Source organism: Drosophila grimshawi, unplaced genomic scaffold, assembly GCF_018153295.1.
Source record: "Drosophila grimshawi isolate 15287-2541.00 unplaced genomic scaffold, ASM1815329v1 contig_184, whole genome shotgun sequence".
Classification (NCBI taxonomy): domain Eukaryota; kingdom Metazoa; phylum Arthropoda; class Insecta; order Diptera; family Drosophilidae; genus Drosophila; species Drosophila grimshawi.
Window position 1 is genome coordinate 1 of NW_025062956.1, and position 14854 is coordinate 14854.

The window sequence follows — 14854 nt, forward strand, 5'->3', positions numbered from 1 at the left end:
TTGGCATATTCGGACATGCATTTGATTAGCTCCCTGGCCTGGGCGCATTTGTTGTTGTTGTTGTTGCTGCCGTAGCGCGACTGCTCCAGATAGCGAAAGCATTGCTGCACCGTATCCATGTAGAAATTTCGCAGCTCCCGATCACGCAGATCCTTCGTCAGCAAATAGCTAACCTTGCGACGATCCGGCTGCCCATTGCCATCGACCTGTGGCGATGGAGAGAAATAAGATTGCTTTTCGAATATTGCATAAAACATAACTTGAAAACTTCCTAAGGAAAGCGCAATTTAAAGATTATTCTCATTTCCTTTAACTTCTTAAATTTACATAAAGTTTCCGGCACTGTACTTGCCATGTTCATCTCCTCGAAGAAACACTGTGCCACACAGGAGCCCATTTCAGAGGTGTTGTTCGCCTTGTTGTTGTTATTGTTGTTGTTGTCTGATTGCTTCAAGCTGCGCTGCCAGCGATTATCATAGGAATGCTCCTGCTGACGTTGACTCTGACCCTGTCCTTGTCCGTAATCCTGGCCATTGTAGGAGCTATCGAAATTATATCTGGGATTGCCATAATGTCTATCGTTGTCATCCTGATTGTTGTTGTTGTTACTACTGCTGCTGCTGCTGCGTTGCATGCAACTTCGCACGATCCTTTTGAGCTCGGCATCGCTGGCGCCATCCTGGGAGCGGCATCTTAAGCTATGCAATCCGGCAAAAGACCCAAGTAAGATGAGCAGCAGTAGATGCATCTTAACAACTGTTGGACAGCGCCCAACTCCAGGCCCATTTTTATAGCCAACTTCAACTGACAGCTGACAAACTAATAGCTGCCTGACTAACTGCCTGACTGACTGACACACAATGGCGCCATTAGCTGATTGTAATTTTACAAATCTGTCAACTATTCAGATGCAATTGAAGCTGGAAAACATTACGGGCAGGGGTGAGGGCAAACTGGAGGCACTGTGGCAAGAGTATCAGTCAGTGTTGGCTGGATATGGCAAGCATATTGAGGGCTTCTACGCCGAGTACGTGGATCTGAAGCAGCGCGACGAGGAGAGCGCTCAACAGATCAGCCAGCAGAGCTATGAGATCGAGCATCTGATTGAGCAGCTGTCCAATCTTCGACTGCTCGCCGAGGAGCAGCAGATCAAACAGCAGGCACAGCTGCAGCACAGACAGAGCATTAAGCAGCAGCTCACGGAACGATTGCGAGAATTGCGCGATTGCGTCGACAAGGAGCTGGAGCAGGAACACAAGCTCTTCAAGCAAATGTCCGTGGAGAGCTATGAGGCCATCGAGGTGGGTAAACACCACATACCACACATCTGCTAAAAACCTGCACAAAATTCTTAGATAAAAATCACTTCTCTTAGACACTCAAAGGTCATCTGACACAGGGAGAAACTTTAATCCAACTGTCGCGGATTTGCTCCAAAATGGAAACTCAGCGCGAAAAGTTGTTTCAACTGCCGCAACTTTCACGCGAGATCATAGAGATTAGAGAACTCCAATCGCCGACTGATGCCGTTAATGCAGTCAGCGATCCACTGAAGGTAAGCGCAACTAAAACACTCAGAAGTATAAAGACACAATTAAAGATTGCTCTCTTTAGGAGGAAGTTGCCGCCTTGCCGCAAATGGAAATATTTTGGCGGCGTGTCAATAACGTCGCTGTGGATGTGGCCTGCTTGAAGCAGCAGAAACGCACTTTGGAGGCGGCCAATACACGGCTCAAGGCCGATTTGCAGGAGTATCTCATCAATTTGAACATCAGCAATGGCTCCAACTGCCACATACACGACTATCTGGCCAAGCGACCCCGCAGCATGTCCGTTGATCGCGTCACGCAGCTGCGCCTTCAGCCGAAGCAAGTAAAGAGTGCGATGGCAACGGCAAGGGGCGGGGAACGGCGTCCCAATGGTGGTCATGTGCCCACCTGTGAGGCGAGCATTTCGAATATGGTGCGCTCGCATAATCTTCTGAAAGGCAAGCCGCAGTTGGCCAAGATTGAGATCAGAAGGCATTTGTAGATTCCCCATTGCAAAAACACACTTTTGGAATTTCTTTTAGAGTTGATGTAATCAAAATTTAACTATCACATAAAATAAATAATAATTAATGCAATCGACATCAATTTCAAATTGTAGCGCTTTTGTCTGATGTGGCCAGACTACGTAATATGACATAGTGCTGCCAGATAGTCAAAAGTCGTCGGTTTAGTATATTTTTGTTGGTATGTTTTTCATTGTGGCTCAGTTACATGTTCCATTTCTACATTGTTTCGCAGTTTTCCACAGACACAACCCACGTCCAATAGTCGCTTACACAGAAATTAAATTAAACACAAAGAATAGTTCGGGATTAATTAATAAAAGTTAACTGCAAGTGCTGCTTAATCAAGTGCACAAATTAAAAGCCATGTACGAGTGAATAGCAATCTAAATTCAGCCCGCATTTTGGGGTGTAAAAATCGGATGTGTTTTTTACATCCGTATATCTGTGTATCTACCGAATCCAAAGTGTAACAGAGTGTGTGTGTGTGTGTGTGCGCGCCTGTGTATGTGTACGCTACGCACTGTTATAGATACAACAACAAGCCAGCAGCAGCAGGCTGGCAGTTGGAACGGGATCGGACAAGGGAACGGTGAACAGCAGCAGCGTGTTCTTGTTCTTGTAAAATTACCAAAAAGAAATTTCATTCGGAAAATGCGGAAATGAGGCTGAGAAAGAGAAACAACCCCGAAAACTCAAACGAAATATGTACATAAGACCAAAAGGGCAAAAACAACAAGCAAAACGAGAGACGACAATCGCTGATTCGTTTCAGTTTCAGTTTTAGTATTTGTGATTAATAAAACAACGAATAATAAAAGACATACACACAAAAAAGAAAAATACAGAATTAAAAGATACGAAATCATTGGAAAGAAAGTGTGAGAAACAAAAAGAAAAAAACCCATCAAAATCAAAGACTCTGCGGCGCTGCATTTGGATTGTAAATTTTTATTTATTTTTTTTTTTTTTTGGGCCACGCCGTCGTCGTAGGCGCTCGTTCCTCGAGATAAACATAAAGAGAGATAAATACAGAAATAAAAAATTAATGGAAAGGCAAAGACACACACGAAATACATAAGTGCATATGTATATAATTCTAGTGGTGGTGTAGTGTTGTTCTGCTGCTCGCCAGTGCACTGCTGCTTATCTATCTATGAATGAGGTGCATATGTCGTCATTGTCGCCTTCGATTTGAATCCGTGTCTGCCATGGAAATGTGACTGTAATAATTGGAGCAGCCCAAGAATAATTTTCAGAAATGTGTTCAATGCTTGACTAAAGATAAACATAAAACCAAGCAGCGGAAAAACAACGGCTGACTGAAAAAAGGTTTGTACGTTTTATTCTTTTTTGCATAAAGCAAAGTCTTTGTATTCAAATAATGTCACACCTCCTACGCAAAACAAATCAAATCAAAACAAAACAATTCACATAAAATGCTGGTCGCTCGAACGCTAGAATCAGACTTTATTCTAGTTGGCAAATAGTTCTTGTTGCTAGAAGTGCTTGTTTTGCTTATTTTTACAGAACATAATTAAAACTAATTCTATGCAGTGCTTAAATATTATACACGATTTACGACTCAAGATGCTGTCTGGAAATTCTAGTGCCGAGCAACCACTTTAGATACATGTATTTGTTATATACATGTATGTGTATATCATTAAAGCTTCTTATTGACTAACAGCTTTCACATTCTCTGCCCATTTCCATTTGTGCATTAGCCAAGAAATCGCTAAAAATGATTGCCCCCACTCACAACTGCGCAATATAAATATTATAAAAATAAAAAAATAAAATAATAATATACATCTACATGTATATAAATCCACCACATCGATATCGACAGATCTGGAGCACTAACTATCATCATCCAGCATCAAACATAAACAATATGCCCCGGCTGCAGTTTCTACTGCTGTTGGCCATCGCACTGGCAGCGCTGCCAGCAGCCAAAGGTAAAGCCATTCAGCTCATAATCCCAAAAAAAATAAGGATCGACTTTATGCATCTGAGTATCTTAACTTCCTCCACAGCGCAATATCAATCGCCTCGCATCATCGAGCATCCCACGGATCTGGTGGTGAAGAAAAATGAGCCTGCCACACTCAATTGCAAGGTGGAGGGTAAACCGGAGCCGACCATTGAATGGTTTAAGGTATGTGTTGTTGGGAATGGAAGTTTCGTATATTTACTGGATGTTGATCATGTCTGGCTCTGCAGGATGGCGAACTGGTCAATACAAATGAGAAGAAATCGCATCGTGTGCTGTTCAAGGATGGTGCTCTATTCTTCTATCGCACCATGCAGAGCAAGAAGGAGCAGGACGGCGGCGAGTACTGGTGTGTGGCCAAAAACCACGTGGGCAAAGCAGTCAGTCGGCATGCCTCGCTCCAAATCGCTGGTAAGCCAAACAAACAACAAACAACTTGTTTACCCACACCTTTGGCGCATATGGTTTTCTAGGAGTATGTCTGACACCTCTTACTTGCAGTTTTGCGCGACGATTTTCGCGTGGAGCCAAAAGATACACGCGTGGCCAAAGGCGAGACGGCGCTGCTCGAGTGTGGGCCGCCCAAAGGCATACCAGAGCCGACCATTATCTGGATGAAGGCAAGCTAAACGCAAATCTTGTGCAATAATTGTGCCCAATTTTAAACATTTTTCGTTGTTTTTTTCTTTGTGTCTCTCGCTCTCGTTCCTTTAGAATGGTGTGCCACTGGATGATCTCAGCTCGAAGCCTTTTGGCACCAGTTCGCGTGTACGCATTGTGGATGGAGGCAATCTGCTGATCAGCAATGTGGAACCAATCGATGAGGGCAACTATAAGTGCATTGCACAGAATCTGTTGGGCTCACGCGAGTCCAGCTATGCCAAACTGATTGTCCAGATCAAGCCTTACTTTATGAAGGAGCCGAAGGATCTGACAATGGTCTATGGTCAAACGGCTACGTTTCACTGCTCTGTTGGCGGGGATCCGCCGCCAAAGGTGCTCTGGAAGAAGGAGGAGGGCAACATACCCGTTTCACGTGCCCGCATCCTGCACGACGAGAAGAGTCTCGAGCTGACCAACATTACGCCCAACGATGAGGGCACCTACGTCTGCGAGGCTCACAACAATGTGGGTCAGATTAGTGCTAGAGCCACCCTCACCGTGCACGGTAAGCGATGACAGCCCAACGAAAAGTTGACCCATTCCTCTAACCTTGGTTTACTTTACTTCAGCTCCACCCAATTTCTCCAAGAAGCCAACTAACAAGAAAATCGGACTCAATGGCCAAGTGCAGCTGCCTTGCGTAGCCACTGGCAATCCACCGCCATCTGTTTTCTGGACCAAAGAGGGCGTCTCCACGCTCATGTTTCCAAATACCTCGCATGGACGCCAGCATATCTCAGCCGAGGGTACGCTGCAGATCAACGATGTGCAGCAGGAGGACGAAGGCTTCTATGTGTGCTCCGCTTTCAGTGTGGTCGACTCCTCCACCGTGCGCATTTTTCTGCAGGTTAGCTCAGTCGATGAACGCCCGCCACCCCTCATACAAATTGGACCAACAAATCAAACACTGCCCAAAGGTTCGGTGGCCACGATGCCATGTCGTGCTACGGGAAACCCCACGCCACGGGTCAAATGGTTTCACGATGGTTATGCTGTGCAAACGACCAGTCGCCACAGCATCGTTCAGGGCAGCTCCCTCAGAGTTGATGGTATGGTGTACCTTTTCTAGTTGTAAATATTGATTATAAAACACCAGCTTTAACAATTACAGATCTCCAATTAAGCGATTCTGGTCTATATACGTGCACAGCCTCCTCGGAACGGGGCGAATCTTCGTGGTCAGCCGCCCTAATGGTTAGTATGCCGTCTTGTGACTCTTGTTGTTTTCACTCTGATAATACTCGAATTTAAACAGGTGGAGAAGAGCAGCTCGGCAACGCTTCATCGCATTGCAGATCCCAGCACCTATCCAGCACCACCCGGCACACCCAAAGTAATCAATGTGACTCGCACAAGTATATCACTACGCTGGGCTAAAAGTCAAGACAAGCCCGGAGCTGTTGGTCCAATTATTGGGTAAGCGAAAGTTTTTTATAATTAAGGTACGATATTGAAATCAACTTTAAAGTCTTTTTAAATAGTTTTGACGTTCTTTAATATAAGGATAATATTTATGTAGCGTTCAAGTAGATTGTAAATTTAAATTCCTCAAGGTACTAAGTTTGATGGCTGATTGGAAATCTCCAATACATACAGAGAGTTTATGTAAAGATAACACATTTTTTAAAAGGTTTCATACAATGCTGAGACTATCATTCTTAATCACATTTCTAATTCTTTGAAACAAAGCTTAAAATATTATTATTTTTATCTTATGTAGATTTGGGGTGTTGATAATATATAAACGATTTTCCAAGAGTTTCTGTTTTGTCTTTCTTACATAAATAATATTTAATGTAAAATCGATAACATTTTTCTAGCTATGCTGTGGAGTATTTTAGTCCCGATCTTCAGACGGGTTGGATCGTGGCTGCTCATCGAGTGCACGATACTCAAGTAACAGTAAGTAGTGCTACTTTTCTTCTAATAGACATTCGCACATTGTAATAATTTTAAATCCCTTTCTCAACAGATCTCAGACTTGACATCTGCTACTTCGTATGTTTTTCTGGTACGCGCAGAGAATATGCAAGGCGTTTCCGTGCCCTCGGGCTTATCGAATCCTATTAAGACACTGGGCGAGGATTTTGATATGCCACCATCCAATGAACTATCAGCGGCTCGTACTCTGTTAACGGGCAAGGTAAGGAGTAAATAGTCAGAGGGATTAGTTTAAGAAACTGATTAATGATTAAACATGTGTTCAGGTTGTGGAATTAATAGATGCCTCAGCTGTAAATGCCAGCGCCGTACGCTTGGATTGGATGCTTCATGTCAGCGAGAATGAAAAATTTGTTGAGGTCAGTTCTCGCGTAATTTTAATTATCAACTCATACTAATCTGTATGATTTCCATAGGGTCTGCATATACGCTATCGGGATTACAGCTCCCATTCAACGCTGTATAATGTCATCACCGTGCTGGATGCCTCCGTGGAATCGCATGTGGTTGGCAATCTGCGCAAGTACACGAAATACGAATTCTTTTTGACGCCCTTCTATGAGACCATCGAGGGGCAGCCGAGCAACTCCAAAATAGCCACAACCTATGAGGATGGTAAGCAGCAACAGCATCAACTTTATGTCAAGTGGTTCCTTTGATTAATCTGTTTTTCGCTTAGTGCCCTCTGCACCGCCGGATAATATACAAATTGGCATGTACAATTTGACTGCTGGATGGGTGCGCTGGACACCACCGCCGGCTCAGCACCACAATGGCAATCTATATGGCTACAAAATTGAGGTCAGTGCTGGCAATACGATGAAAGTGCTGGCCAATATGACGCTTAATGCGACGACTACGTCGGTGCTGCTCAACAACCTGACCACCACAGCTGTTTATAGCGTGCGCCTCAATGCCTTCACAAAGGCCGGCGACGGACCCTACTCCAAGCCCGTATGAATAGACTTTTTCTTTTCGACTGACTGCATCACTTAAATATTGTGCTTTCTTTAGAAATCGTTGTATATGGATCCCACGTATCACGTGCATCCGCCTCGTGCACATCCCAGCGGTACACACGATGGCCGGCATGAGTCTGGCAATGATTTCACGTATCACACCAACGACATGGTCAATACGGAACCCAACAATTCGAATCCAACAACGCATCGCAAAACAACAGGTTTTGCGCATGGCACCTGGGTGATGGGACTGGTTATTATTATACTTCTTGTTGTGGTGGTGTCCACAGCAACGGCCATGGTTTACTTCAAGCGCCGTCATCAAATGACCAAGGAGCTGGGGCATTTGAGTGGTGAGTGATGGCCGCAACTTGAGCTCTCACTTTTTATAACATCTTGTTTCTCCCTCTGCGTAGTTGTGAGTGCTAATGAGATAACCGCACTTAATATCAACAGCAAGGAGAGCCTGTGGATTGATCGGGGCTGGCGAACCACAGACACTGACAAGGACTCGGGGCTAAGCGAATCGAAGCTGCTCTCGCATGTGAACAGCAGCCAGTCCAACTATAACAACTCCGATGGCGGCACCGACTACGCCGAGGTGGACACCCGCAATTTAACAACCTTCTACAATTGTCGCAAGGTGCGCTCGAATCAAACTCATTGCTAAGTTTTCAACTAACCACGTTTCCCCTACCTTTTAGAGTCCCGATAATCCCACGCCCTATGCCACGACCATGATAATTGGCACCTCGTCTAGCGAGACCTGCACCAAGGCCACTTCGCTGAGCGCCGACAAGGATTCGGGCACACATTCACCCTACTCGGATGCATTTACAGCTCAAGGTACGGCAGCTGCTGCTGCTGCTGCAGCTGCCGCTGCTAGTAATAAGTCCAACTATTTGCAATATACTACGGAAACGATTAACTGGTCGGAGTTCTTGCCACCACCACCCGAGCATCCGCCGCCGCTGTCCTCGAACTATGGCTATGCGCAGGGCTCACCTGAATCCTCGCGCAAGAGCTCCAAAAGCGCCGGCTCTGGCATATCCACCAATCAAAGGTGAGCTGCAAATCTGAAGTAAAAGTAGATAAATCGATTTGTAACACATTATTTCCTGCCAGCAGCATTCTAAATGCTTCCATACACAGCAGCTCTTCGGGCGGCTTCTCGGCTTGGGGCGTTTCACCGCAGTGCGCGGTTGGCTGTCCCCAGGAGAATTTGTATAGCAATCCGTTGAGTGCCGTTGGCGGCACACAGAATCGCTACCAGATCACGCCCACCAGCCAACATCCGCCGCCATTGCCGCCCTACTTTGCCACTACACCCAGCGCCGGCAACATACATATCCACTACCCCACACAACGGCATGCCGTCAGCGAGTATCAGGCTGGTTTGAATGCGACACGCTGTGGCAACAATCACCGAGCCTGCAACAGCTGTGATGCTCTAGCCTCGCCCATGCAGCCACCTCCACCGTTGCCACCGCCAGCGGAGGGTTGGTATCAGCCCGTGCATGCTCACGGCAATCAGATGCAGCCGACTGCCTCCAATCATCAAATCTATCAGTGCTCCTCCGAGTGCTCGGACAATTCGCGCGCTTCCCACGGTCACAGCAAGAGACAGCAGCAGCAACTCCATTCGGACAGCAGCGCTGAGCAGAGCAGCAGCAAACGCTCCGGACAACGACGAGTAACAGCAGCACATCTCGCCCAGCAGCAGCAGCAACAGCAACAGAATTCCTGTGCAGAGAGTGAGAACGAGAACATGATGTCGGGCTATGAGCTGCATCAGCGCAATTATACAAGCGACTGCTGCAACAGCTCCCGGGAGGGCGACACCTGCTCCTGCAGCGAGGGTTCCTGCCTGTATGCCGAGGCTGGCGATCCCGTCGTATCGTCAGCTCGCCCAATGACTGCTAAACATACTTAAACTGGTTGCCAGCATAATAGATGGGAATAGAACCATCCCATCCCAATTGGATCTTGCGTAGTATTAAATATAGCATCTAGTCGTAACATTTCATTCATATCGAACTTAGCACACGAGAATACAACACTAGCATTTTAAAGACATGTTACTATAACCACTGTGCTGCGCCCCACAAAACCAAATACGTACACACTCACTCAACAACAACAGCAGCAGCAGCAGCAGTAACTATAACTACAACTACAATCAAGGTGCACAGCTCGTATTTAGAATTTGAGACAATTGTGCGGGCATTAGATATTACACAGAAATTACATAGAACTTGATATAAAGATCAGCCCGGCTAAATGTACTTAAGAAGTGAATGCTGTATGATATGCTTTCAACAAAAACAAATCAAAACAAAAACAGAATGATAAACTACTAAACACGAAATACGTACGAACGATCGAACTCAAATGAAGAACAGTCAGGCCATAGCAAGTACATAATACATTATATAAATACCACTTTTGATAACTGCATAGTTAGTTAGATACAAAATGATCATGTATGCAAATACATAGATTGTTTGGCTAAATTGGCTGGCCACCTAGTCATAGGCTTGAATAGCGTTAGTAACATGTACTCACAACTCTTTCATATCTACGATCACAATCGAGCATTTATCGCCCTACGTTCCCTGAATTCGCATTTACATACAAACAATTAAATATAAATATAAAAAAAACGGAAAGGATGTTAAACTTAAAGACGATGACACAGTTGAGATTGGTTAAGAATAATGAACGGCAGTTGCAATGTTTAATGGTTAGTGCTTTTCTATAAAATGAAAACTTTAAACAATACAAAAACAAACAAAAAATACTTAAACTAAAACCGAATCACAGTAATACTTCATAGATAATGACTTGACCTAGTGCATAGTAACACTTAAACACTATAATTACTACTTTATACTTTAAAGGCAGCTTATGCATAAGTAGCTAATGCCAACACTTCGGTGCCATCGAAGCCAACTTCATGCCCCCCACACCCACACGCGCTTTTCCGATCTGTAACACCCCTTAGTAACCCCAAACCCAAATCTTTTCCCTCCATCCGTGCGCCTTTGTGTGGGGCTCTCCATAACGTACATACATTTTTACAAGCTTGCATTTGAAAAAAGTCTAAAATGTACCTGTGATATATATAACCCCATTAAAGTATTTTAATAATTATTATTATTATCATTATTATTTTAGTTTGGTTTTATGTTCATCTTTCACTTTTTTCCAAGCAACGAGAAACGTTTGTTGGAAAACGAACCGCATATAAACGAAATTTTTGGGTGTTTTAAGAACAAACCTAGCATAATTTAGAACTTAGGCACGTACGACATTAGAAATGCAAAATATATCATCATCCCAAAACAAAAAATAAAGAATAAAGAATACCAGTGAAACGTTGAAGAAGTTGTACACTTCTCAAACATTTTCGAATCGTGTTTGGATTCTTAAGTTCCCGAAATGGGTTATTAGATAAAGTGTGCGGCTCTGATGATTGGCGACTATACGAATATCCATTTGGACTAAATTCAACGAAAATGCAATGTTTAAAAGTAACGAAACAATACTATGCATACATAATACATAGCATAACTTAACATAATAATAATAATAATATATAGCATATAGCACATAGGATCGCGCATGTATTAAATAAAAACAAATCAAAAGAATGCTTTTAGCATAAGTACCCAAACCACTTCCTTGCATACACCCCATATCCCTAGATCGATGAGGTGCTCATGCATGTACATACAAACATACAAACAAACATACATATATAGAATCACATACACTACACTCTACACTACACAACCCAACACAATGCAACATATTTATGCCCCCTGCCATACAATACATACTATATACACATATATATAAATAATTGAAAACCAACTAGCTTGAGTTGAATTACTCTTCCGTAGCCTAGTTGGGTTTTTGGGTTTTTAATAATAATTAGAAACTAGTTATTAACTACGTACATACGAGTATTTTAAAGTCATAGCATAAACGAATTTTAAGATTTAAACTATAAACTATATTAATTTTTAGTGCATAGTCTGCCATATGTAAACGAAATTTTTCAACCCAACAAAACACTGACATAAATCTACTTACCATGCATAATATAAATATATATATACATATATATATATATATATATATTTATTTATATACATATGTATATATATGTATATACATATATATACGTATAGACTTTAAATTACATAAACAATAAAGGAACATTTTACATATATGTATGTGGATAAATCGAGACTATTTACTAGATGTCAAGCATCATTTGCTAAATGTGGCTAAATCCTTTCTAGATGCTGGGAATTTGATGTTGGAATTGAAATTTAAGTTTGCACAGCCTACTTTACCATTTTTTGTTTTTAATATTTATTTAGGAAATGAGATCTCGGATTCGTTAAGAGCACTTTTCAGGAATTTTTTTAAAAACTTCACTTCTTTGGTCCCAAGTTGACGCCCATTTCGAGACTTGGAGAACTGATTACATTGTCCAGGATGACATTTTCCAACTTAAATTTTCGCATTCTTACATCCTACTTTAAGAATCTGACCAATGCGACAGATCTGACATTTTTCACCAGAAATGCCATTGAGCTGCGGAACTTGGCACTCGAGCTGAGCACTGCGACTGTCGGCCTGAATGTGGTGTCAGTTTTCAGTTTATTCATAACGCCAAGTGTTTCCAAAAACTGAGCAAGTGCCCAGTCCGTCAATTCTTAATAAGAACCTCTTATGGCTTACTTACTTATAGTTATTTTACTAAGCTGCAACACTGAAAATAGTTGCTGAGGACTTTTAAAATAGATTTCAAGTCACGACTAAATATTCTTTATAACTAAATCCATGGCTGCTGATTGATCATGGTAAACCGTCGGAAACTGGCTTCTTCAATGGGTTTCCCTTGGCATACTCGAGAGCCATTAACTTGAATCTGGATACGACCCGCTACAGTCATTGGGAGCCACAATTTGTTATCAAGCTCGACTAACCCTTAGGGCTGTTGTATATTCACCGCTTGAACTCGATCCTCAAAATGCGGGTAAGCAAATACAAATTGAAGCCAGATTTCGATTACATCAATTAGTCGACGGAACAGCGGTCACTCTGTTTGATGATCCCGCAGTAGTTATTGGAGTTCGTAAAGCAGGCAAAACTTGTTTAACAATTAAACTATTAAATAATAAAATAATTAAGGCTTATTATGGGACAACCGTAAATGCATTGTGAGTTGTTGCACTTAAGGGATGCTATAATAAATGATGGTCTTTAGTCTATGATTCATAGATATGCAAATTAGATTATTATTATACAAAATACAAAATAATTTCATAAATATTACATTAATCTGCTGATCTTGAAAATTAAAATCTTGTCTTGAATTCTCCTTAAAACTGATATCACTTGATATTAATGCCTAAGAAAAACTTAAACTTCAAAATGCTGAATTGCTGAATATAATGCCGAATTGATGATCTGTAAAGGGAATTAAAAAAACTACGGCCATCAACTAAACACAGTCCTAAGGGCCAATAATGCTATTTCCATATGTAATCATGCAACTGGACTGCGTAATGTAGTATAATAACATACAGATACGTGACAAGAACAGGTATATGTATATTTATCTTAAGTATGCATGTGTGTGTATGTGTGTGTGTGTGTGTATCTTGTGGTTACCAGTTACTGGGCTTGCCCCGAAGAGAGTTGGCAAATGGGGTCGCGGTCGCCTGACTTGCACTTGTTGCGTGGGCTCCCCTCGGCTCCTCGCCCACAGCGAGTGTTGAATGCTGAATGTTGAATGTTGCATGTTGGATGTTCAGTCTCTATTGCGTCTTCAACAATCGTCTGCGTGTTGCACCTTTTCCGATGCTACCTGCGTTGGCTGCAGCCGCACAGACACAGACACAGACGCAGACGCAGCATCAGCAGCTAATGATGATCATAGTGTGTGCGAAACGCACAAAGAGGCAGCCAAAAACCAATCGATTATTATCTGCCGCACTATATTTCTTTTTCAGCTTTTTCGAGATACAGATACAGATACTGAGCGAGCGCTGCCAGCGAGTTCCAGCGAACAGATTATTTTTCGTATATATTTTTTACCTTCTCTCTCTCTCTCTCTCTCTCTGCCTCTTTCATTTGGCAGTCGAGACGCCTTGACACATTCACGTCCAAGTCCAAGCACAGAGATTCGCCCTGGCCCTGGCCCTTTTTGCTTTTGTTTTTTTTTATTTTGTTATTTTTTGCGGCAACCGGTTTGACAGGTAGAGCCAAAGATGGAAGGAAAGCAATCTTCCTCCGCACGCCTTATTCTCGGCAAGGATACTAACACCAATACCAATACTAATAATACAAATAATAATAATAATGCTGCCCAGTGACTGTACGAGGCTGGTGCTGGAACAGTTGGCCGTGTCTGGAAAATCAGCGTAGGCATTTTCCTTTTACCGTTGAGCAGGCAAACCAAACCGATCCACTCGAGGGTGCATGCCTCTCTATGCGGGTGTCTGTTGCAGCAGGTAGCGACGCAGATTTTCCCGATGCTCGCCAGTCCCTTTTCATCTTTAATTTTTTTAAGACGTCGGCGTTTTTCCTTTTCCCTTTTTTAAGGGTCTGCGACTGCAGTTTCATCCAACATGTGTGTGCGAGTGTGCGTGTGTGTGTGTGTGTGCGTGTGTGCATTGCTTTCCTAGTATCAATAACAATGCGTGGCCCGCTATTGTGGCTCGGCTTTTGTGCATCCCAGCGGGTTTTCAGCTCTGTGCAACTCGAGCTGCCACATTGCCACAGCGCTTGCCTCAGCGTTTGTGTGCGGCAACGTTTTTGGGAGATATCGTTAATATTTTCTTGGAAACCGGGATTGTTGTGCGTCGTGCAGGTAGCTGGGCAAGCAACAACATGAACCGATCGCAGATACACACACACACACACACACTCGCACACACATGCGCAGATAAAGATACACATACTGGAGTAGCAAGAGGCAAGGGGCAAGACAGGTACCTGCTCCGTAGATCGTGCTCGGAATGCAACAATAAATGCGTTGGAGTTTTGTTATTATCGTTTTTATTTATTTTTATTTATTTTTTGGCAAAAAGTATATTTAACTAACTATAAAACTTGTACTTAAAGCGGATTTGGTAAGAACTTGAAAGTGCTTCAATGCTTAAAGCATTTTAAAGCATTTAGCTGACAGCATAAAAATAAAGAGCTATAAATTGTATA

General features: G+C 42.9%; 3 protein-coding genes across 3 annotated transcripts; 2 read left to right on the forward strand and 1 right to left on the reverse strand.

Moving 5' to 3' along the window:
* Positions 1-6: 6 nt before the first annotated feature.
* On the reverse strand, positions 7-763 carry LOC6559258 (odorant-binding protein 59a; the record flags this gene model as incomplete). The annotated part of the gene is made up of 2 exons (XM_001987735.3): positions 353-763; positions 7-206 (listed from the first exon to the last, which is right to left on the reverse strand). Coding segments are annotated over exons 1-2 (596 nt in total), but the record flags the coding sequence as incomplete, so codon positions are not given.
* A 145-nt stretch (positions 764-908) lies between these two features.
* On the forward strand, positions 909-2043 carry LOC6559257 (dynein regulatory complex subunit 2). The gene is made up of 3 exons (XM_043214757.1): positions 909-1301; positions 1376-1555; positions 1615-2043. The coding sequence occupies exons 1-3, from the start codon at positions 909-911 to the stop codon at positions 2029-2031; spliced, it is 990 nt and encodes a 329-aa protein (XP_043070692.1). The 3' UTR covers positions 2032-2043.
* A 1803-nt stretch (positions 2044-3846) lies between these two features.
* On the forward strand, positions 3847-10771 carry LOC6559259 (protein sax-3). Its single transcript, XM_001987736.2, has 17 exons — positions 3847-4014; positions 4093-4214; positions 4280-4460; positions 4551-4669; positions 4764-5217; positions 5282-5761; positions 5824-5906; positions 5968-6128; positions 6533-6614; positions 6685-6855; positions 6920-7012; positions 7070-7268; positions 7333-7607; positions 7668-7968; positions 8032-8258; positions 8320-8678; positions 8744-10771. The coding sequence occupies exons 1-17, from the start codon at positions 3873-3875 to the stop codon at positions 9546-9548; spliced, it is 4254 nt and encodes a 1417-aa protein (XP_001987772.2). The 5' UTR covers positions 3847-3872; the 3' UTR covers positions 9549-10771.
* Positions 10772-14854: the final 4083 nt, after the last annotated feature.

Excerpts from the sequence above, each read along its gene's own strand:
- LOC6559257 (XM_043214757.1), top strand. The coding sequence starts at position 909 with ATGCAATTGAAGCTGGAAAACATTACGGGCAGGGGTGAGGGCAAACTG. Across the intron at positions 1,302-1,375 it reads AGAGCTATGAGGCCATCGAG|ACACTCAAAGGTCATCTGAC; the intron begins GTGGGTAAACAC and ends CACTTCTCTTAG. Across the intron at positions 1,556-1,614 it reads CAGTCAGCGATCCACTGAAG|GAGGAAGTTGCCGCCTTGCC; the intron begins GTAAGCGCAACT and ends TGCTCTCTTTAG.
- LOC6559259 (XM_001987736.2), top strand. The coding sequence starts at position 3,873 with ATGTATATAAATCCACCACATCGATATCGACAGATCTGGAGCACTAAC. Across the intron at positions 5,907-5,967 it reads CGTGGTCAGCCGCCCTAATG|GTGGAGAAGAGCAGCTCGGC; the intron begins GTTAGTATGCCG and ends GAATTTAAACAG. Across the intron at positions 7,269-7,332 it reads AGCCACAACCTATGAGGATG|TGCCCTCTGCACCGCCGGAT; the intron begins GTAAGCAGCAAC and ends TTTTTCGCTTAG.